The 23,927-nt window shown below is 47.1% G+C and overlaps 1 protein-coding gene across 2 annotated transcripts; it reads left to right on the forward strand.

Moving 5' to 3' along the window:
* The first annotated feature begins 10,332 nt into the window (after positions 1 to 10,332).
* Positions 10,333 to 16,756, forward strand: ZBTB42 (zinc finger and BTB domain containing 42). Of its 2 annotated transcripts, none has more exons than XM_038139237.1 (2): positions 10,333 to 10,602; positions 11,951 to 16,756. In XM_038139237.1, exon 2 carries the CDS (start codon positions 11,965 to 11,967, stop codon positions 13,390 to 13,392), a length of 1,428 nt encoding a protein of 475 aa, XP_037995165.1. In that variant the 5' UTR covers positions 10,333 to 10,602; positions 11,951 to 11,964; the 3' UTR covers positions 13,393 to 16,756. The 2 variants fall into 2 exon arrangements, with proteins under 2 accessions (XP_037995165.1, XP_037995168.1); XM_038139240.1 differs by lacking the exon at positions 10,333 to 10,602 and adding an exon at positions 11,073 to 11,257.
* Positions 16,757 to 23,927: the final 7,171 nt, after the last annotated feature.

Genomic DNA, 23,927 nt, shown 5'->3' on the forward strand with positions numbered 1-23,927 from the left:
GATATTTGATTCTCCTTCTATATGAATAACATCTGCAAATATGCTGAGTCTCTTTGGAATTGGTTTTGGTTTAAAAGAATTTGTTATTTAGAGCATTTCAATCAGTCACTCCCTGCCTTGCTGCTTTGGCTGGTCACAGTGTCACGTTTGAGCCTTCCCATCCCCTGCCTCAAGAATCATTGACCTCATAATCATCAGGTGTTTGTTATGGAAGCCTCCAAAGGCAACGGGAGAGAGCACTGATGCTATAAGCCCACTGCTGAGGGTTCGAAATGAGGATGATGCTAAAGCAGGGAAAAAAGACAAAATTAAATAAAGAAAAATATCTGATTTCCAAAACTCCACTGGCTACCTTTAGATGCCTCAGCAGCAGGCAGCTCAGTGCTAGGCTACTTCACATGTGCCTCCTGCCCTGTGTCAGTGCACCCACAGTGCTGCTGTGGCAAGCCCAGTGACACTGGCAGTGTCACTGTTAAGCCTCCCAGACATCCCAAAAACTCCTTCCTGAACAGCGATGCCTGGTCTTTCTAGGAAGGAGCTCAGGCAGAACTGTTTGTCTTGTTCACCCCAGTCAAGTCACAGGTGGGTGATGCTAGAAAAATTAGTGACCACCACACCTTGACTCCATCATCTCCATCACACATCTAGAGGGCTTCTGCAACTGCCACCTATAGCAGAGTGACAGGAAGCTTTCTTCTCTGTCTCAGGATAATAAAGTAAAAAGGCCATCCTGGGACAGACCAGAGGAACATCAAGTCTAGTGTCTTCTCTCCAAAACAGAACAGCAGTGATATGGTCAGATGAATGTAAGAACAGGGTAAGCAATCAGTGATGCTACCCCAGAATATTCTTCATGCTGTCAGCACTGTGTGGCTTTATAAACCCAAATCTGTGCATTGCATTTAACACCTTTTGATGAATTTATTACCCATGAAATTTTCTCATGGTCCTCCAAACCCATGCAGTCTTGACACCCTAGAGGTGCTCTGTCAAGGAGATGCACACCTTAACTACCATCCCATAGAGAATCACCTCCTTTAATTCATCCTGAACCCACAATCTTGCTGAGTTTTCTGCTGTTCCTGGTTCTTATCCTGGAAGAAAGAGGGAAGGCCCAATCTCCCTATAATGATCTGACCCTGAAGTGTCCTGCCACCCCACCCTGAGTCACCTCTCACAGAGGCTGCAAGAGCTGTCCCTCGGCACCCAGCCTGAGACTACGTGGCCATGTCCACGAGGCTGGACAGTAAGTTTGGGATTGGGAATGATCTAGACACAAGCTCAAAGAGAGTCTCCTGACTGGTAAGAACTCACCCAGGCAGTGTGGCTTAACTCATCAGTGCCCACAAAGAGTGCAGTTACCAAGTGCCATGCACGAGAGCCAGCAGTGTGGCAGCAGATGGAGCAGACAGTACCCCAGCCTCTGGGTGTGTTTAGACAGACAGCATTGTTTTGCAACAACAATTTTTTCACAATTTGCCCACCCTTACCTCCTCTTTCTTTCCAGACTTTAAGGTAAGCAACCTTAAAAGCAGCTCCAGAAGTGGGCAGGGACTAAAGAAGAAAGTCCCAGAAAAAGCATCTGGGCAGGGAGAGGTGGGAGGGAGGCACATGCCCGTACCCACCATCACCAGCCTGCCTGAAAAGAGAACTAATATCATTTGTGTGGGATTTTCCTCCCCCTCCCGCAGATCAAAAGGACAGCAGCAATGCAATCTGCTGTTTGTGTAGGAAATGTGTCAGAAGAAGGAAGGAGGGGATACACATGGGAACATCTGCTCTAAGAAGCCACTTGAAAATTAACCATTTAGGTCCTGATCCAGGGAGCACCTGCCTAGAGTTAAGCCTCAGTGACACCGGGGCTGTGCATGTTCATGGCACCTAATGCAAAGTCCTGGAGGAGGATAAAGGGTGATGAGCAGTTCTTCCTCAGACTGGGCTCACGTTGGCAGAGTGGAGCCCTTCCTGGTGCTGCTGGGCAGCTACATGCAGGCTCGCTCTGATGGCTCTGCTGAAGATGTGGGAAGAGCTGTGGCTGGCCAGAGTTCTGCATCTCCATCGAGGCACACCTGGACAAGTGCAAGGTTTGCAATGTGGCTCCCTGAGTCACTGGTGCCAAGAGCAGGGCACAGGGGAGACGGGACTTTTTATCTCATTTGTCTGTCAGGCTTTAAGCACCAAACTCCTCTCTTCTCTGCTCTACTTGTTGTTCTCTCCCTCTTTCTGCAACAGCTGGACCTGGCAGCCCACAAAAGAAACAGAAAATTAAAGGTGGGAGCAGCACATCTGTCTGTGACTATTAGAAGTGCCCTGATCACTCACTTGTGACCTTTGCACAAAAACTTGTCACTGGAATAAAGTATTTGCTGACCTGGCCTTGTAACACCACCACACATAAAGATAAGTACAATGGAGAAACAGAAAAGTAAAAAAAAAAAAAAAGGAAAAGGTCGAATTCTTTCTTCCTTCTGCATATAAAATTAAAAATCTCACATTGTCCCAGTGCAACAGAGTTGAGCACAAAAGGGAAAAAACAGCCCCGTGTTGTTCTAGGCCAGGCGCCAGAACAACTTGTGTGAGTTTGTGCTGGCAGCCGCGAGCTCCGGCCGAGGGTCTGCGGAGCTGACACCACCGACCCTTCCTCCCGGCCACTGAGTCACCTTCCTGCCAGCCCCCCGCCACCCTGAACCTCCCAGGCACTTCAGCAGAGGTTGCTTTTTTGTTGTTGTTTGTTCATTTGTGTGGTGCGTCCTGTAAGACGTGTCCCATGGTTGTCGTTTACTACCCAGGGTGGCATACTAAAGACTGCCGCCTCTGTGAAAACATCAACCTTAACCCGGTTTTGGACACAGTCCAACAAATCCTTCACCCAGAGAAATACTTTTACACAAGTATTTAAGTCAACAGGAATCCTTGCATGAGTAAAGTATTGTGGGATTTAGCCTTTACCCATCTTATTTTTTCAGTAAATAAAATGTACCTTTTTTACCATTTTTATCCTTTCACTGTTCCTTGGTGTTTGCTTATTTCCCCAGAGTTCTCTATGATTCTAAACATCATTTACCTTGCAATTCCTTTATTTCTCATCTCTGCTCTATATAAATTTTGCTATTTTTGCCTGTATACATGAATCAAGTGGGCAATCTGATCTCCAAATTAGGAGAGAGAAATTGTTTGGATTTCAGCTTCTCCATCAGAGCTGATCTCAGTATTGACTCCACATCAAATGCAGTGCTGGAAGACCTGGGGGAATTCAGGTAACTCTGAATAACGAAATAAAAAAAAATCCTCTTTAACTATATTTTTGTTAGAACTGATCTTAAAAGGACCTCTGCTTTCCTTTTATGTCCCTGCCTTCTTAGGAGTCTGGTCTAAATGCATGTAGTCACAAATCCTCTCCCATATTCATCACTAAGATGCAGCAGAGAGCCTGAGAGTATCCTGATTACAAAGGTGTAGTTTGAACGTTGCTCTGGACTAGAGCTGGAGGCTATCTCTACTTCACTCAGCTGAAAATAGGTACGTAGTCTTTTGGACTATGGAATTAAAGGCAGGCATGAGCAGCAGCACATCATACCATGTACACTGCTGGCTACAAAAACCTTGGGTCCTATAGTCACCCCAGCCCAATGGACCCTCTAGGCACATCATCAAGTCTGGGTCATGAAGGTGAAACAAAATAGGGAGATGCAAAAACCACAGTGGGGTTTTGGCCCACTACTTCTTCTGCAACTCTCCCAGTCCATTTAATTTTACTTTCAGAGTTTGGCCCCTTCTTTGTCTACTGCAAAGGAGCCTTTCATTGTCGTGCCAGCTTCTACAAAACCCCTTTTTGTCTACAAATGGTTCCCAGCACCATTTCCACAGCAGTGCTCCATTCATCCCACTGTGCTGTGACCAGGTGACATCCTACCAGCGACACCCGCAGGTCCCCGGCAGGTGATCACCATTCCAGGTTGTTCCTTTCACTTATTAACTGTTATGGGCTGGCCTCCAGGATAAGTGTGGTGCTGAGTGTCTTTTGCTCTTTAGCAAGTGTCACCAGGTTGACCAGATGAGACAGACCTTTTCCAAAAGCATCGGGAGTTTATCTTAATGAGCCAGTATTTTTTTCCCAAGGCTTTGTACATTTTCTGACATCTCTACCATCCCACTTTATTTCCAAGAGCAAGGAGAAATCCTTCTCCTCCCTGGGTGCAGGTGGAGCTCAGGCTGGTCGCTGTGTTGCAAGAGGAACTCAGTAATGTGATAGCCTGGATCTCGGGCTGCAGCCTGAACTTCCTGATGCAGTGAAGTCTGTTGCTCTGTTGGGAAGCCACGATGCAGGAGCAAAGTGTTGAATTCACAAGTGCGGGCTCTGAAATCAAAACTCTTCCACAGGCAGGGGTCTACCTGCATCTAAATTCAAACTTACTCAGGTTTCAGGGAGTCTATTCCCCCTCACTGCACCTTCACCTCGGTACTAAGTGCTCATCCACAGACCCATCGGGTGATCGGCTTCAGGTATCCAACTCTGCAGCCACATTCTGAAGCTTAATGTTATTCACATCTTTCAGTGATTCATTAAAGCAGGACTTGCACTGAAAGTCTAATTAAGACTGAAGTCCCATATTCATTTCCAGAGCAGTAAAAGGCAAGTTATGTAAACTCACAGCAAGTAATTCTTCTTTTTCCAGAAGAGCAACATAAAAGCATAAAAGGTATCCATAGGCAAAACAGTAAAAGAGGGGAGCGAAGGTTCTGGCAGACAGTACATAAGAGAAGGAAGTCTAGAAAGACATTTTTATTTGCATTTCTTACATGACATTCTCTGGACTTCCCCTCCACCTGGAATACATCAGAGGGAAGTGGAGCAACCAGTGTGATGGCTACTGTACAGCCCTGAGACAAAAGCAGCTCATTTTGACTAGAAAAATGGTTTGTCTCGCTCTCCTCATGCCCAGCCTCCCATTTCTCTCTCCATACCTGGAGCTGGGCTGCTCTCAGAGGCACAGGTTTGGAATTCAGGCTCCCTAAGGAGTCAAGCAGAGACAGCCCACTGAGCCCAGCTTCTCTCTGCACAGAGCTCCCTGAGACACCCTAAAATCCTTCCTATCCAGCGTCACCAGAATCTTCATCCAGCTCCTCTGACTACATTGTGAGCAACATCAAGGCAAGGTTGAGGCACAGCAAAGAGCAGGACTTGCATTTGCTGAAAGGGCCAGCACAAAAAGGTTACGAGTGCGAGGAAAGAGGAAAACATCCTAGGAGGGTAAGGAATAGTGTTAGAAGATGATACCAGTGAGAGCACTCCAAGTTACAGTGGGTCTTGGAGGTGGGAGCAGGCAGCTTGGTTTTGATTCAGCACCTGATAAAAGGATAAAGGCATGGTAGAGGTGGTTGCTGCAGCTATGGGGATGTGTTTGGGAGGACAGAGTGGGTATCACATTGCAGCAAGGACAGTCTGAACTTTGTAACAGGGAGGTTTTGGTATGGGCAATGGAGAAAAGCGAGATGTTTGGGATTTTCTTATTTTAACAGGCATCTGGGATACTTGCTTGTTTGTACTGAGGCTAGGTTGGTTTGGAAACCCCATGGAAAAGCAAAAGAGAAGACTGATATTATATATCCCACATGTGAGAAAAGACACAGTCTTTTATGCTCTGAGATTGCTGATTTATCTAATGAGGAACCCAACACTTGTTCCAAGAACACGTTCTGCCAACCCCACAAGTCCCAGGAGAGGAATGGATCCTGCTTAAGAGACCTTTTGCAGATAGTGGGATAAATATGCCAGATCTCTGCCTTACAAAGCTCAAGACAGTAGTTGTAATTTGTCCTGGAAGTGTTTTCTGAGGAACTGCTGCAAAAGTTGTATGAGAACATCTTTAGAACGAAAGCCCTTTATTCTAGGTTATATTTTTTGCTTAGCAAGTATTTTCATCCTGAGATTTCCCAGTCCTAATCTAGCAAAACACTTCTGCAGTATTAAGGTCTCTTCTGGGAGTTACCAAAATAAAGTGCATTGTTAACAAGGTGCATTATTTGCTTACAAATAGAGAGCAACGCCAATTAAATTCTCTCCTTTAATAAGAAATTAGTAACTCTACACTGGACCCTTATTGAGGATACAGCAGCTTCTGTTTTAAAGACTTTTGTCTGGGTCTGAAAAATGTTATGTCTGGTCCCAAAGCAGACACGAATTTTGTCTCTTACTGTCCCTGATATTTATGGTCTTTCACTGTCACTGTCCTTCTCTATATATCCTGCTACAAACTTCTATACACCTGTTATTTTAAAATGTGGGTTCTCAGATTCCTTCCTGGGCATTGATAAGTAAATAAAACAAATATTGAAAAGGAAGGAACATGCTTAATTTTACTTGAATTTTTAAATTAATTTGGCAAAGAAAACCCAAGCAATGTTAAAATACAGTTGCCAGGGTGATGAACAAGAGGGAAAGAGGAAAAAAACTCTAAAAGAAGAGTGTGCCTTGTCAATGCCATGCAAATTTCCTTCACCATTGCAAAGCAAGAAGCATGCTCTCTTTACTGAAAAAGCAATGGCTTTATAAATGCTGAAAAGGTGCCTTCATTTACCATTTCTAAGAAAAACAGAACACGGCAGACTGTAAAAAACCCAAACAACCAGAAGCTAAGGGTTAGACAAGCTGAGTGAAACTATGGAAGATGAATAACTGAGTGAAAGCTGCCTCCCAGATGCTGACAGGGGAGCCAAGGTACAGGTGTGATATTAAATGCCTGGCTGGCTCGGACAGGGATGTTGCGAGCTCTCACTGCAGAGTCGAATGTGACCTGTGCCAGTGGTACCTCTGCAGAGTCCTTTTTGATTTTAATGCCTGGTCCTAGATTGATGCAGCCTTATTGACAGCCACGTTATGGCAAATAGAACAATATGTAATTTATACGTGCAGCTCAGTGCCACCAGCCTCTCCATTTGGTAGGATGATTTGACAACGGCCCTGGCTGCTCCAGTATATACTCACAAATACTGCAGCACACGCAGGGTCTCGTTATCGGGGAGAAATCAGCAGGACAGCCATAAAACAAATACGACTCACATAAGCACACTGCTGAGGAGACTGTCTGCAATATATGCTCTGATTAATGTCTGGAATGGCAGCAGTGCAAGTTAATGCTTTCTGGAGTCTTGGATGACATGCTTGAAAAGATCTTTGGGAAAGTCGTGCCCACTTTTATGACTTGACTGCAAACTGAGCAACCCCCCCCCAAATGCTGACCTTGGGTTTGACTGCAGGGTAAGCGCTGGAGGAGATTGCTAATTGGGGAAGTCCCGTGGATGCCAAGGGCAGCTAGCTCCTTGTCTTACCACCAGCATCTCTGCATCTTTTGGGGTTAAATTCCGCCCTGTTTCACAGGAGGGAAAGAAGCATTAGGTCCTTCTAATGCTTGCTGCTGTCTGCAAGGGATAAAACAGCCTTTGAAAAAGTTTGGAAGAACTTCTGCAAATAAACCTCACTATGACCAATGCACTTAAAATAGCTTCAATCCTGCAAGTATTAGACAGTCTCAGGCCCTGACTCCCCCTCTGAAATACAACTGGACTATCACAAAGAAGATGTCCTATTAAAAAAAAAAAAAAAAAAGAACATAAAAGCACTGAAATCATGTAGAAACAAACACAAAGAGGCTTCTGCCCAATGTGGTGAGAAAGAAAACGATTAAATCTCATGAAAAACCTGTTGCTACCGCTTCTGCATCTGGCCAACAAAGAGGGCTAGAGAGGCCCCACTCAGTAAATACCTACTCTTGTTGGATCAAAGGGGTAAGAATGGAAGCGAGTCCTCAGGCTTTATGGACCTGATCCAGTTGGTTTTTCTACTAATTTCTGTGGGCTTTGGCTGGTGTCCAAGCAGCAAAAACAACCAGGAGCAGGGCTAGCCTTGCCTGGCAAGTGGAAGCCCTGCCAGCACCACTGATTTTTACTCTCTCTGCCCTAAAGCTGAGCTTTCTGCTCAACTCTGGAAAGCTCCATAGGCAGCAAAAGGCTCGTTGGAGCCCAGGAGAGTTTTACCCAGACTCAGGAACGCACACAGCTGCACAAGGATGCTGAACATAGTCACTCCCAACAGCTTCCATCAGCTCCCATCCACATTCAGCCCTCCTGCTGTTTGGTGGCACGGTGGTTGTGATCTCCTCCGAGCACAGGCACCAGTCACAAAGCTCTGTATTGGCCAAGCAGCTCTGCCTGGCTCTGCTCCATTGAGGAAGGACTGAAAACAGAGCCTTCTCTGGGCTTGGTGGGAGGGGGAGCCCTCAGCCTGAGAAGGGCTCGGGGGCCAGGGAGAGGAAAGCAGATCGTTTGCTCACCCTGTCATGCTCTCACGAGGGCTGTCAGAAATGCAGGAGCTCTTGGAATAAAGTTTCTGGGGCAGTTCTTCCTGTTGCCTTGCTTCCAGTAATGACTTTGTGCTTGTTTACATTAGTGAGTTGTACTACCAGTATTTTATACAGCCGTAGCTAAGTCAGTACAACACCTGTATTGTACCCAGCATTGCCTTGGTGTGAAGGTGAGTATAGTATTTCTGAGTCCTGAAAAAGCAAGCCAGCAACATGCCAAATGGATACTTAGAGGAAATGGGAATGCTGTTGTATTTTCTGACACTTCAAACCCAATAATGACCGCAGACTTACTGTGAAATTGTAATTGGCTTCCTAAAAACAAGACACTGCTAGATTGTAGACAATTACACCCAGCTTACAGCACCCAAATAGGAATTAAGACCTTGGTTCTTTTTGTAATGTTGTTTTTTCTCAATTTATTTATTAAAGGGGAGAGGGTAACATGAATTATTACTTACACAAAACAAGGTATTTCTGCCAAGAAGCCTAATTCTTACAAGTACAAAATTCTGCCTAACGTTTCCAATGTACAAAGACAACAAAACTCCACATGCTAGCAAATCCACGGAGTAACTTCATGGAGATTGCACTTGTATTTTGGGGAAGAAATTGCTCCAGTTTTGGTGGAGCCTGTGCAGGCTGTGACTGCAGGACGACACTGTCTTTAAACACACAGAGCTCCCCAGTCCTGTCCGCCATGGTGGACAAATAGATAAAGCTCTCAGCTTTATTGAATGGTGACAGATTTAACCCCAAGACCTTTAACTCTTTTGCTGAAGCTGGGCACCTCCGCATTCTGAGCTGGAGTTTTCCAATTTGAACCTTATAGCTGACAGTATTACCAAATACTGCTACTCTGAGAAGGGCTTTGTGACAATCATTAATGCTCAAACCCACCCCAAATATCCTGGCATTCACTGCCAATGGAGTTAAACAGTTGAGGTTTGTGGATGAAAAGTGGTGTTGGTGATGCAGACCTCAGCTCCTGTGACAAAGCGCCTTAATATATCAGAGATGCAAATTAAATTGGATTAAATCCAAATTAAACCTGAAGTTTAAGGTGCTAATGTTACCATTGCAGAAAAATGTGGGGAAAATGGATTCATAAAAAAAAAAAAAAGTTGCTATTTTGCAGATATTACAATCTAGGCAAAGCAACCTAGAGGAAGGAAAGGGAAAGGAGTTTCCCTGCTGTACTTGTTGGAGACTAAAGCACAGTCTGGAGACTCCAGCTGGCACCACGCACGGCGTTCGCAGGGGAGCTCTGAAGTGCCCCCGGTGTTCCGCGACCCCTTCACTCCCCCTTACCCACCAGCACTCTCACATTCATCCCTCAAAAACGTCAACATCCACCTCGACCCGGAGCCTCGATCCGCAGCCCGCTGCCTCCCCTCCCGGCGCTGCCGCAGCCCCGAGGCTGTGGGACGAGCCAGAGCCGCGACATCCCGGGCAGCTCCCCGCGGGGCCGGAGCGGCACCGGGGCTCCGGCAGCCGCAGCTTCCCAGCGGGTTTCGGCCGCGTCTGCCAGGTCCGACCGGGGCGGGAACCCCGGCGGGAGCCCCGCGCCCCCTCCTCGCGGGGCGCTCACTTTTGATGCGATTACATCTAATTAAAATTTAAAATTCAAATCCAACTATCGAAAAGGTCATCTTGAAAAATCCGTCGGCGTTTGGTATTTATCAGCTGGCGCGCAACTACAGACAAACCCGGGGCGCGTGTGTGCGTGTGCATGTGTGTGCGGGCCGGGGGGCAGCGCCGCGCCCCTCGCCTCAGCCCCGCGGCCGCGCTGCCCCGGCCCCGCGCTCCGCGGCACGTCGGGCTGCAGCGGGCGGGCGGGCGCGCCCTGTCCGCGGCGGCGCAGCGGAGTTGGGAGCGGGACGGCGGCGCTGCCAATGCAGCGGCCGGGAGGGGAGGGCGGCAGCAGCAGCAGCGGCGGCGGCAGCAGCAGGAGGAGGAGGAGGAGGAGGAGGAGGCGGCGAGGGGGAGGGCGCAGCCGGCAGCGCGCACCGGCCGGCGGCGGCGGGGCTGGCCGGGGCGGCGGGGCCATTGTGTGCTCCAGACGGGGACACGGCCGCTCGCCACCGCACCCTCGCCCGCACCCGCGGCTCGCGGCGGCGAAAGTATCGCGAGAGCGGCCGGCGAACAACCTGCTCCGCCACAGCCCCGCGCCGCGCCCGCGGAGCGCCCGCGCCGCCGCCGCGCACATGCGGACGCCGAGCGCCGCCGCCGCCGCCCGCCGGTGAGTAACGCGGGGGGACCCGCCGAGCGGGGAGACGCGGGAGGGAACCCGCCGCCACGCCACACCCCGGCGGGGGAAAGTCCTCCCCGCAAAGTTGGGGAGCGCGGCTGTGAAAGGGGGAGATCCCAGAAGCGGCTCCGCGGTGCTTCCCCTCGCCGGCCCCCCCAGCGCTGCGCGGAGCCGGGCACCGGCGAAGGTCACAGCGGCGGGCTGCGGGGAGCAACTTTGCGGCGGGAGGTGGGGTCCGGGCCGGGGGCCGGTGGTAGCGAGAGTGTCGGAGGGGGGGGGGCGGGCTCGGGGCAAGTTTGTGGGATTTAATCGCGGGCTATAAATGGGGCTGCTGGAACTTTAAAAGGCAGCAAGCTGTGGTTGGCTGGTAGCGAGATTTGGAGTAACATATGGCATTAAAAGGCGCACAGCTGGAGGTAGCATTTCCATCGCAGTGAAGTCAGAGCAGCTGACTCTCCAGCTTGCGGTGTAATTAGCAAACCGAGCACTCCTCCTTCCCTCCCTCCTCCTCCCTCCCGCCTGCCTCTCTCTCTCTCTCTCTCTCCCCCTCCCTCCCTCCCGCCGCGCCTCGGTCGCACTCGCTCCGCGCTCCCTCCTGCCCGCCCGGCTCCGCGCCCGCGGCCGGCCCCGCCGCGCCCCGCGGAAGGTAAGCGCCTGGCCGCGGCACGCAGCCTGCTGCAGCCTCAGTCCTGCCCTCCCGCCGGCCTTCCGCCGCTTATTTTCCTCCTTGCCTTTTAATAACTTCAAGGGAAACTTTTTTTTTTCCTCCCCCCTTTATCCCCCCCCGCCCTTTTCGCGTGCGGGGGCCGGGGCCTCTCGCCCCCCTCCCCGCAGAGCCGCCGCTGTTTTGTTGTGGTTCGGTGCATAACGACTGAGGATAAAGTTTAAATGTGCGTGTGAGTGTGTGCGTGCGTGACGCGGGGAATATGCTTTATTAAAAGATGCCCCAAGTTAGCGTTGCTGGGAAGAGAGCCTGGGAGTTGATGCTTTTTTTTTTTTTTCTTTTCGGGAGTGTGTATGCGCTTTCCTCTGCATAATTTTATTAAAGTGCTTAGTGGGAGAAACAAAGGTTGGAGGGGCTGCTGCTTTACTAGCTTTTGTTTACTTACAATCAAGTTTTTCCTGTTCGGAGCAGGTGCGAAAGGATGAGAAACATGTTGTGTTGGTGGTTTTTTTTTTTTCCCTCCCCCCTTAATAAAACTATTACAGACAATTAACAGTAAATGTTATCTCCAAGGCTGTTTCTTTGGCTTGGGTTACCAAAAAGCCGATCTGTTTGTTACAGCTGCTAGGAGGCTTTAGTTTACAGTAGCATTCAAGTTTTTCCTGTTTTGAACAGGTTATGAAGGAAGAATGGAGTTTCCAGACCATAGCCGCCAGTTGCTGCAGTGTCTGAGTCAGCAGCGTCACCAGGGCTTCCTGTGTGACTGTACTGTTTTAGTTGGAGAAGCTCAATTCAGAGCTCACAGAGCCGTTCTTGCCTCTTGCAGTATGTACTTCCATCTTTTCTACAGGGACCAGTTAGACAAAAGGGATATTGTGCATCTGAACAGTGACATTGTCACAGCCCCTGCCTTCAGCCTGCTGCTCGAATTCATGTACGAGGGAAAGCTGGAATTCAACAGTCTCCCAGTGGAAGATGTGCTGGCTGCGGCGAGCTACCTTCACATGTATGACATTGTGAAAGTCTGCAAGGGCAAGTTGAAAGATAAAGAATTATGTTCGGAAGAGAAGATTAATGATGAGGCGGCTAGTTTGGAGAAAGCGGAGCATTTTCTAGACGCCGGAGTGCCCCTGGTCCACGAGTTTGACCCAGGAAACAAACAAAAATTCAGCGTTGCAGAATACGAGAGAGCAGCAGGCAAAGAAAAGGTCAGCAGTCACCCCGCCTGGTCCTCTGATCATATAAGTGTCAGCTCTGTGCCGACAGAGGCAGAACCGTGCGCCGCAGCAGCTGGAAAAACAAAGGCTAATGTCAATAGTTCCACAGGACCTTTGTCCCAAAGGTCTGTTAACCATCCCCTGGCTTCGAGTGATGTGGACTGCGCGCTGGATTTGTCTTTCAAGCCCGTGCCGGGGAGAGATTCCTTACACCCCTCCTATGTCTTTGGACAGCTGGCTTCCGACAGCCAGCAGCAGGGTACCGAGCCACTTGTTAAAGATGAACAAGACTTGCTGTCAGATCAGGAGGACAGCGAAGCCAGGAGTCCAGAGAGTCAGCATTTTGGGAATTCAGCCAAAAGCCTAGTGACAGGGTTAGGACACATGTTCGCGGGGAATGGCAGCTCTCATGCCCGAGAGGAGGATATAGATCAAGAGCGAGACGAGAGCGAGGACGACATGGACTCGTCGGACATCTCCTCGGGTGTCCTCGTGCCTCCTGGGCATATCTGCATTTGTCCCCTCTGTAGCAAGGTGTTCCCGAGCCCGCACATCCTTCAGCTGCACCTGAGCTCTCACTTCCGTGACAAGGAGGGCTCCCGGACCCGCCTGTCCCCCGACGGGTCGGTCCCCACTTGCACCCTCTGCGGAAAGACTTTTTCCTGCATGTACACGCTAAAGAGGCACGAGAGGACTCACTCGGGGGAGAAGCCCTACACCTGCGGCCAGTGCGGGAAGAGCTTCCAGTATTCCCACAACCTCAGCCGCCACGCGGTTGTGCACACCAGGGAGAAACCCCATGGGTGCAAGTGGTGCGAGAGACGCTTCACGCAGTCCGGGGATCTGTACAGACATATCCGCAAATTTCATTGTGGCCTTGTCAAGTCCTTGGTTGTTTGAGATGTATGACTTTTGTTTCGTTTGGTTTTTGGTTTTTCTTTTTGTTTTTTGGTTGTTTTGTTTTTTTATCTACAACCCCCCCCAACCCTTTTAAAACAAAACAGGAAAAAAAAAAAAAGGCAGCATCTGAATTTTAATTTTGTTTTTCTCTTCCCTTTCCTTTATTTTTTTTTTTGTGATATTCACTTCAGGTATATGATCTTTAAAAGATGCAGCGGTATACACTCCAGAGGCCTTTTAATGCAATCCTTCCACCTCTCCATCTCCCCCCTTCCCCTGCCACTCTCCCTTCCTAGCACGGTCCTTTAGGTCTTCTCTTGTGCACCCATGTTACATTATTAATGTGAAATGATCTTAAGTAATTCTGCAATGATTTGGCATCAGTTTTCACACTGGAAGTACTTGCTTTGTGGTCAGGATTTTGTTGGTTTGGGTTTTCTTTTCCTTTTTTTTTTTTTTAACCTTTTTTTTTTGAAAAAAGATTATCAGCACGTTCTGGAGGAAAATTTGGCTTCCATTAAGTTCCCCAGATGCCCTCTGTGTGTTGCAGAGAAACATCTGAAGAGATGAACTATGATTTAAATACATTTTGGTGTAGAGAAACCTGTCCACACATTGCAGAGTGGGCAGATGTACTTTTATTTTTTAGAGCTAGATGAGACATTGAACTGGCCCAAATTTTCAAGGGGTTGAGGATTCCTGGCTGCATCTTTGGTACTGGTCATTTTTTATTCTCTTTATTCCATTAATACTGTTCTGCAGTTGGTCCTGAAATCTAAATGAGAAGTTTTTGCCTTGGGACTTGACTTAAATTTTCCCTTCCCACCCATCCTCCTCACTGGGCTGACCTGCTGAAAAGCTGCTTTTGAGCATAGAATGTGGATGGAAAAACACTTTGTGTCTGCAGCGTATTCACTCCCGAAATGTTGAAGGATGCACACTAGGACATACAAAAATATTGTATAATATGTGAATATTTTCATTCCCATATCTACGTGCAGAGGCTGATCCCATCACCCTTGGAGGGGACAGCAGTTACAAAGTGGCCAAATACCCCTCCTGATACCAGGTTTCTGGGGTTTCACAGTTCAAGGTAACTCATGCCTTGTGCATTCGGAGATGCCCTGCTGTCTTGCCCGAAAAGTCTGCTGCCATGCTAAAACCGGCAGCGTGAAATTATATTTTATTTTATTTTTATGAAGTTGGTAATTCCCTCTGAGCCAAATTGTGTGCAATTGCTGGTGTTCCCAAGAGGCAGCGTGAAGATGAACCGCTGGAGGGAAAGCGTGGCCCAACTTCTTCCCCAAGTTCCAGCTTTTCAGGGGAAGTTGTTGGGGGTAGTTTTTTGGTTTTTGTTTTTTTTCAGTTTGTTTGTAAACTGAGGCTGCCTGTAACTGTAGCCAGTTTTACTCCAGATGATTCACTTTCTTGCCTGTTAGATCATCATTTGGTCTGTGCATGTCGGTGGATATCACTTTGTTCCCTTCCAGTCAAATTACCCATTCAAGGTACATGTACATGGGACTGAAATATAATAATAATAATAATAATATCTGAGGGGTGTGAATGTCCTTCTGCTGCATTAGCATTGCCTCACCAGCTTTCTTGACACTCCTGGAGTTGTTTGGTGAAACTTAAGCGTGTGTTTTGAAATGAATTTGAAGCACTGATTTAGATTATTTTTAAAAGTTGTGCTTAAAATACTGTATTGCATCTTATGAAGAAGAAACTTCCCAATGCCTTTCCCCCTCTGGTCCAAAAACTGAGCACTACCTACATAAATAATATGGGATTGAATTTTTTTTTTATTATAAGTACTTCCTCTTTAAGGAAAATCAGGATATACTTGTTACAGCCTCTTGTTATTCATCTCTTAAACTATGAATGTACATGTAATGTGAAATTTTGCTTTTATTTATAGTTTTGGGGTTTGTTTTCAGTTTAATTTCTCAACTGTAAAATATTTTTGCCGAACCTGTTACATATGAAAGTTGTGGGAGAGTACTGTATCTTGAACATAAGTGGCTTTGGTACTGTGGTCTTATTCTACTTAATCAGTTTTTTCTTTTTTTTTTTCTTTTTTTTTTATTTTTGCTGTGATTGGAAATAGCACTGAACAAAATCTAGTAAAATTAAGTTATTTTTCTTTCTACTAAAATTAAGTTATTTTTTCTCCTGAAGATACTTGATATAGTATTTATTAGATTTTTTTGTTTTGTTTTTGAAGTGGAATTATTACTGTTAATCTATTTCAAAACTAGTTAATTTACACTTTAAATTTTATAACAATGGGTTTTGCATGTTGAGCAACATGTAAAGAGTTTAATGTAGAGTCAGCATTACTGAAGCTGGTAATCTTAATTTTGCATTCTTGTGACACTTTTGTTTGCATTTCAGTCTTCAATTACTGTTTGTTTTTATTTTTTTTAGAAGATCATAAAATAGGATGTGCCATAAGAACATCATTAGCATATGGAGCAGGGAAAAGTCGAAACAAGTTTTTGTCTGATCTTAGTATAGAAATAGTTCATTAAACTGATGCTATGAGCATGCTCTGTGCTGCAGTGAATATGGGGCAAAAGTTGTTTTTGTTTTGGTTTTTTTTTTTTAATAAGAAAAAAAAAAGACTTTCTCATCCTTGACTACATCATGAACACACTGTTCTCATAGTCTGGTATTTGTGTTCCCACTCCTCTTAGCTTGAAATTCTAAAGTAAAGAAATGTTTGCACTTATTTTTTGTTCTTAAGGTGACTTCTTTTTGGCTATTTCTCTGTGTGTCTCTTCAGTTGCAATAGCTCGGAGCATGTTTTCAAAATGGTTCATGGCTCTATGGAGAAGTACTAAAACATGGCACACTTAACGCTTGTCTCTTCATAAACTATTTCTCTGTGGGGCAGTTGCTGTCTCCATAGGGAACAGTCCTGCTCTGCATTTTAAACACTGGATTTGTCTTCTACTACAAACAAATACTGTGAAGTTAATGTAAAAAAAAAAATCATTGATATTTTTAATTGTTTTTAATCTTGGTGCAGTTCAGATTAAATATGTATATTTAAAGACACTAATTTTTGTGGGAGAGTTTTATAGTATACAGTATGTAGAAAAGCTATTGGAATGGAATATATTTTATAAAAATGTTCTATCACTGTTTTATAGTGAACTATTTTTCCTTCAGTGTTAGTGTAATACTGTTAGTCTAGATATGACAATCGCAGGAAGAGTGATTCAGGCTACTGTTAGCGCTTAGTTTTGCGTGGAGTTCTGTTTGCAACTGTATTGGTATGTGCTGTACAATGTGACAATCGTGACTAGGATTGTTGTCTTTATAAATTTACATGAAATAAAACGTGCTAGAATTGTAAGCTTGAGCTTCCTCTCCCCTTTAGCAGAAGGGGTGTGGTGTTTGCCATTTTTTATGATGTATTAATAATGATTACTTTGATTGCAAGTATTTTGTACTTTGCTGCTTTAAAAAAAAATTATTACAATGTACTCTAATAATTTCTTTCTTTTTCAGGGCCATCTGGAATTTTAGGCGTGTAAGGAGCTGCCGTGTCTCAGTCAGAGCCTGACTGAACATTTCCTTAGTGACTGGGCTAGACCTAACCCAGCACCACTTCTGCATTTTGACCAGGGTTTTTGGGGCTGTTTTGGGGCTCAGTGCTCCGTGGATGCCCTGGGGCAGCTGTGGGCCAGCCCTGTCCCGAGTGATGCTGGTGGTGGCCAGGTGACAAACCTGTGAACACGGGGGTGACGTGGTGTGTGAGGACAGCCTGGCACCCTCGGGCTGAGCCAGCACAGTGCAGGCTAACTGGCATGAGGGCGTTCTGTTAAGTGCAGAATCTCTCCCAGCCTTGGGGAGCTGAGCTCTGACCCCTTCCTCTTAACACCTGCCTCAATCCTTGGGCTGATTTTAGCAGGAGCTGGGACTGGGAGGAAGAAGGCACGAGCTGTCCGTGCTGGCTGCTGCTCAGGGGAGGTTTGCACCTGTACCGTGGCACTGTGTCTTGTGTTTCTTGATTATTTGGAAGCAAAAGATCCTGGCAGAGGGGACTGCCTCGAAGTGGTGCTGGTTAAAGGATGAGCAGGTTATAGTTAATGCTGGTGTGGAGGCACAGCTCTCTCTCCCCTCCTGCTACCACGTAGCGGTTTCTTCGCAATCATCTCAAAATAGGTGGGTATTTCTTGCCTTCAAGCATGTGTCCTTCCTTAGAGATCCTGTGCCTGCATCCCCATCTGTGGGGAGGGCTGAAAGCTGCTGAAGATGCGTGGTGATCTGCTGCAATGTGGTGAAGTGTTAAAAACTATAAATATATATATTTTTTTAGGCTTTTTTTTTTAATTTCTGCCGCTGAGAGTTAGGTGTCCGTGCAGCTGCTTATTTGTGGCACTCTGTTTCCAGTCTTTTCTGCTGTTGTGGATTCAAAGGTGTTTTATATTGCCCTTTCCCCTCCAAAAATTAAATAAATTTGCCCAAATCTGAGTGTAGTGCTGGGGAAGGAGGAGGCAAAAGGCTTTTCTTTGAGAGAGAGGGTGCTCAGAAAGAAGCAAGCTTGAAGCTAAACCTGGGAGGTGGATGGCTTGCAAACAGGCTATAAATAACCGTGAGTAGATTGAGGAGAGCAGCCCACATCTCCTCTGGCATGGGCATGCTGTGCCCATTTTCTTTGTTGATAGCAATTGCTAATGTGAATTCTGGCACTCCAAATCCCGATGCCTGTTGTTCTGATAACATAATTAAATCTTAGGAATGTGAAATATAAAAAGCTTTGAGAAGAAACCAGGCCACTAAGTGGATACTGGGAAGGGGGGTGTGCAGGCTGTGGATGTACCAAATAAGCAATGGGGTTGCTCTGGGCAGGATTCCTTGCCTGCCAGCTCTTGGCCACGCTGGGAGGGATCCTGTGACCTACAGGAAAGGGGGTGACCCCCAGGAGCATCTGCTGTCCTAATCCCATGCTGCAAGGGCTGTCATCTTCCAAGATTACAGCACGTGATGGGCTCCTTAGGTTGGCAGGGGTCAGCTGTGCCCATGCCAGCAGCTTGGGTTCGTGCTGCCCTTGCAAAGCCTGGTTCTCCTTGGGATGAGTGTTGGGAAATGGTTTTGTTTATTTTTAGCTTTTGTTTTGAAGTCTTAAGTGCCTTCTGGAAGTGGTCTGGTAGACACAGAGGTGGCTGTGCATCTGGCCGTGTGTCACCAAATGCTGCCACAGAGAAGTGGCTTTTTCCTGGCTTAGGTGACGGGGTCTGGGTTTGGACCAAGTGCCTCCAAAGCACGAGGAGAATTCATGCTGACCCATAAGAGAGTCCCTGGTGCTGGTGGATTCTAAATTGTGGGGAAGCACTGTGAGGATGGATCTTATTTATTGCTTAAATTGATTAAATTCTGGCATGATTTTAGTGAGGGAGGTCCCCCATGAGAAGCAGTTGGGGTAGAGAGATGTTTGTGTTATTGCCCAGCTGGTTGGCAGTACTGTCACCTTCCAGTTTCTGCTGTGCTCGAGGTCAGCTCGTGCCACCCTGAGCTTTGCTTGCCCACGAGTGTCTTTCTGCTCCGTTGTGCTGAGCAAGGTGAACAGCAGAACGTGAACAGCAGCTGTTTTCTGAGGGAATCAATGGCAGGTGTGACCCAGCAAAAACAGCCTATGTAGGACAAAGCTGGGCTCAAGTGAAATGGAGTCTAGCCTACAGTGCAGTTGGTGTGTGAAAACGCCTTGTCCTGGGAGGAGGAGGAGGAATCATGAGCGGAGCTGTGACTTGACTGCCTGGAGAGCACCTTATCTCCAGTGACTTGGTGTGTTGTGCCAGGGAGACCCAGCTGGAAGTGCTGCAGGTTGAGCAGCTTTGTGCAGCCATGTCTCCGGACAATCAGACCAAGGGATCCCAGGTTCTTACTTTGCAGAGGTGGAAAGCCAAGTGCTTTCCAAGCAGGCACCCTCTGTGTATGTGCTGTAGCCCTCCGCTCTTCCTGACATGCTCTTTTCATCCCAATAAAAAAATTAAATAAATAAATTAAAAATTGCTGTTTAACAGGAGGGGAGTGAGCAAACACATTGGTTATTGTTACCTGTTTCCTGTTTGTTGTTCTCTTTTGTACAGCTGCTTACTTCTGTGCACAGCTGGCTCCCCTGCCCTTTCAAAATGATCTGTTGCAGAAAACTGAAGTATTTGCCAACCTGGCTCTAAAAAAGCCCCTCAAACAACAAAAACTCAACAACTTCTTGTAAATCCTTCTTAATATTCTTTGGCCTCCAACACATCAGCCTCTGCTCTGCCCTACCCCAGCTAGAGGAGCTTGGTTTGGGCGTGGATAAAGGCTGATGCTCCCACGAGCAAAGCAACCTGGGCCAGTCAGTGCTGCCAGCGTTTCCCGGTGGCAAAGAGTGGGCTCTGGCATCCCAGTGGGTTTTGAAGGCTTTTCCCAAGGAGGGTTTTAAACAATGTATGTTGTAGATGTCAGGATAGAATTTCTAGAAAATTGATGTTCTCAGTCTTAATAACACAGGAATTTGGGAAAACACAAGTTCAAATGCCAATCTTATCCACAGGTTACTTATCCCTGGGGATAGCTCAGCCCACACGCTAGGTACTCTCTGTTCCCCAACCTTCTTTATCTCTCTCTCTCTTCTGTGCTATCCAGGTGGTGTTACGAACCATCTGCTGCAGTGATTCAGCAGAATCCATTTAGCGCTTTCCCAGAGAGGCCGGCATCTGCCAGGCAAGGGGGAGGCCGTGGGGAAGCCCGGCACATCTGCCGTGTCTGCGAGCGGGGCCGGGGTCAGCGCGGCCTCCCCGCGGGGCGCGGGTGCGCTGCGAGAGCTTCACCCTCCTCTCGGGGCTCGTCTGGCTCGGCCCGGCTGGTTAATTATCAAATGGCTGATTTGGCTTTGGGAGGGAAGAACTTGCCTCGCACTTTGTGATGTTCTGCGGTGTCTGGCAGGCGCTGGACTTCCTGGCTGGCACGGGATGGGAAGGAGACGGTGCCATTTTCGTTCCCAAGGTCGTGCTGAGAGTGCTTGGACTGAAAAGCACCAGAGTATAAAGCTCTCCGAGGTGAGGGCAATAAGGGGATGAATTCCCCTGTGGGGCCGTAAGACAGCTCAAGTCCAGCAGGATTTTGTAGAACAAATGCTGTGTGGGACAGGAGGGGGGCAGAAAGGGTGATGCCAGTTCTGCCTTGGGTATCACAAGTTCCTTGGGGTAAGAATTTGCCTTGGGGATTTGCATTGCCTTTTGCCTTCTCTTTGAGTGTGAGAATCACTCGAATTTTACTCTGGGATGGGGGGGAGATTATCTTTCAGATAACATGAAGAATTTCATTAGGAGTGCTGACTTTCCAACCTATTGGTAAGAGTCAAGTAATGCTTGGCAGGGACTGCCAGCAAATACTGAGTCAGTATAAAAAGTAACTACCTGGCAATGTGTTTTCAGTGCCTGTGTGCATTTGAGCCTCTGGCAGGAAACATAATAGATCTTGTGTTCAAAAATCCATCACATCTGTGCAATAGGTTGTGGCAATGAGCACTGAAAGAGGACCAGGAACATTACATTTCTCATGTGCTGGAAGGTGTTTTTAGCTCATGGAGGACCAGTGACATTTGGAGAAGCAGAAGCTGCTCTCTTTCTCACTCTGTAAATTAAATAAAAATATCTTGGTTTTAGTAGACTAGGAGTAGTCACACTGACTGGGGTTTCAACTCTTCTGATGTCTAATCAGCTGTTAGAAGAAGCTGCTTTCCTTTTAATCATTTCCTCAGAGAAGTTTTTATATATCTAAGAGTTTTGTTCCTGGAAATGTTTTGTAGGCAAACCCTTTCACCATGTTGCTGTCAAAGGATATGCACAAAATCCTTGGCACAAGACCAAGGGGGAAAAGACCTTGTCTAGGATCTGGTCTGCCCTGCTCCTGGTGAGGGGCAACTTGCCATCAGTTTTACCTGAGGAATATGTGTCTAACCTGCTTGTAGGAACCTCCTTGGGCAGTCTGTCATGATGCTCACCTCTCCCTTAGCTTAGAAAGCCTTTTTTTCTCACCCTAATATCTACTGCAGGTCATATGCTCTGATGTTTTACCTTTTTAGGTGGATAAAGAGGCAGTCTCTACTGTCAGTGTGATGCCTGAGATGTAAAAATGGTCTGTGTGGGGGACTGACCCAGTTTATAAACTAGACCTGGATGCAGTCTTGGGCAAAGCAGCTGAACAGCACAATGAGCTTATTCTGAAGCCCCCTGGGTGTTTTATCTCACAGCCAGGAAGATCTAGGAGGCCCCAGGGCATAAGCTGCTGTCTGTAGGTGGCCAGCATGAGAAACAGGCTGTTGGGTTTGTGCCTGCCCAAGTGCCTTCCATAAAACATGCAAGATTAAGGCTGTGTTTGTTCTTCAGGACACTCTTAGGGACTGACCCCTGCTTGGCCAGCAGTAGGCTGAGTTCTTCTGGGCCTTGTCTTAGGCTTTTGCTTAAGGTAGAATTTTGATCTCTTTTTAATGAACGCAATTTAAATTTTTAGAGGTGTAGAGGGGAAACCCCAAGCGAGATTGCCTTCCCTTTCTTGTATCCTTCAAACTGATCATCTGGTTCTGACTTCAGAAATAACCTCATTAGCCTCTTACTAATGAAAGTAATTTCTCTTGCATTAATTCAAAACGAGGGTATTCAGATAGAGCATGCTAGGAAAAGGGGGACAGGGACCAGGTTACACCAGGGGTTATTAACCTGGTGAGACCTTTTGGGCTGGGGCTGCACCAGTGTGGGACTGTGCAGCCTGTGGTGGTGTTGGAGTGAATGAGGTAGTGAACGTGAGGGTCCTTCCTGCCTTTGGCCTGGTAAGATCTGAATGCTTCAGCTGGCAAGAGTGTGGTGGAGAAATCCACCGCTGGAGGGAAAAGGATCTGGGGCTGCTGGGGGAGTGCAGAGAAACATCTGATCTGTGAGACCCGGTGCTGCAGGTGCCCATATCTCTGCTCTGCCTCGGGCTGGTGGAAGGGTGAAGCAGGATTAATCAGTCCTGCTCAGTCATCCCCTGGTCTGGGCAGCACTTTGTCTCCCAGTGCTTCTCCTACACCAGGCAGAAGAACTTTCAGCTCCATGCCTCTCAGGGAATGTGACAATTTTCCTTAGGCTCAAGTTTACCCAGGGGATGGAGTTTTGCTTTAGGTCTGGAGCAGGTCTGAAGGAGCTCTGTCGAGCCACTCAGCTGGAATCCAATCCCAGTTTCAGTGCCGTGAAAATGGAGCACTGAATTCCATTCAGCTTTGTGTATCCAGAGGTGGTACAGCCTCAAGCACTTGATATGGTCTTGTCTGGACCTTTTTGAAGCTGGGGAAGGAAAGGAGATGAAGTCAGTGATGCCGTTCAGCGCAATAAGCCTGGGATAGCAGCCCTTGCCCAGCAGGGATCCCCTCCTGCAAGGGCAAGACTTGTCCAAAGAGAGAGAGAAGACAGCCAGGCTCTGCACCCACTGATGAGGACAATTTTGAGGAGGTCACAGGCTGAGGCTGCAGACTTGAACCCAAAAGGTGTGATCATTTTCAGGGCAAAGAACAGGGCTCTGACCCTAAAATCATGGCATGGTGATAGTGCTGCTGCTTCTTGTTGCTTGTGTAACAGGGCTGAGGTGCTCTGGCTCCCAGCAGCCCCAAATTCCAGCAGGGCAGAGAAGCTGCAATACTTCCAAAGGCTGCATTTAACTTCTCATCATCAGCAGAATCAGAAACGCTTCTTTCCCCTAATATTAGGCTAAAAAGTTTCCCGTGACTTCCAACAAAAAAACTACCTGTTTTATTTGGCTCAGGTTTTTTTAGCCTTGCTGCTTGTAAAACCAGAATTTAAAAGATCAGACAACACTTTGTTCTACAGTATTTTCAAACATGAAAAGATGACAAAACTTACTGAGCACTGCTCTGAAGTTAGGTATGAGCACAGTGCCTTCCTCGTGGTGTTCACTGTGCCTCCAGTAGCATTCTGGCAAGTTCTTGCAATGCTTTGTGTTCACCTTCAAATCAGAAATTCTAGCTTTTTGTTTCGTTTGTTTCAAGCCCAACAAAAAATGTCAACTGCTTTTGGAAAATGGAAACTTAGGAGATTTATCTTGGAAATGATTTTCCGAAACATGCCTTTTTGTGTGTGTTTTTCTCTGCTTACTCGGTCTTCAGGGTATGCAATGGGGCTGTGCACAGCTGATGGAGCACAGGGGAGTGTGGGGAGGTATCAGGAATGTAACTACAAAACCCGAATTTGTCCCCCAGGATGATTTCATGCACAGTCATGATATCTGGATCTCTTAATTCTCCTCTCAAGTTGACACATCTAACAGCCTTGTTGCTAAAATGTCAGTGCTGGGAGTTTCCCTGGGAGAGCCTGTCTCCACATCATGACCTGGCACAAACTCCCTTAGCTTTTACAACTGTGTGGTGTTAAAGGGTTCTGTGGAAGGAAAATAGATGTAGTGAGAGCTCTTATTGCATGGCTGGCTTCTGGCACTGCAGCAAAAGCTGACTGATTCCGTTGGTTTCAAAAAATGGGTTGAAGTCT

Source organism: Motacilla alba, chromosome 5 (assembly GCF_015832195.1).
Source record: "Motacilla alba alba isolate MOTALB_02 chromosome 5, Motacilla_alba_V1.0_pri, whole genome shotgun sequence".
Classification (NCBI taxonomy): Eukaryota; Metazoa; Chordata; class Aves; order Passeriformes; family Motacillidae; genus Motacilla; species Motacilla alba.

Bases quoted from the DNA above. Each gene is read 5' to 3' on its own strand.
- ZBTB42 (XM_038139237.1), top strand. From the start codon at position 11,965: ATGGAGTTTCCAGACCATAGCCGCCAGTTGCTGCAGTGTCTGAGTCAG.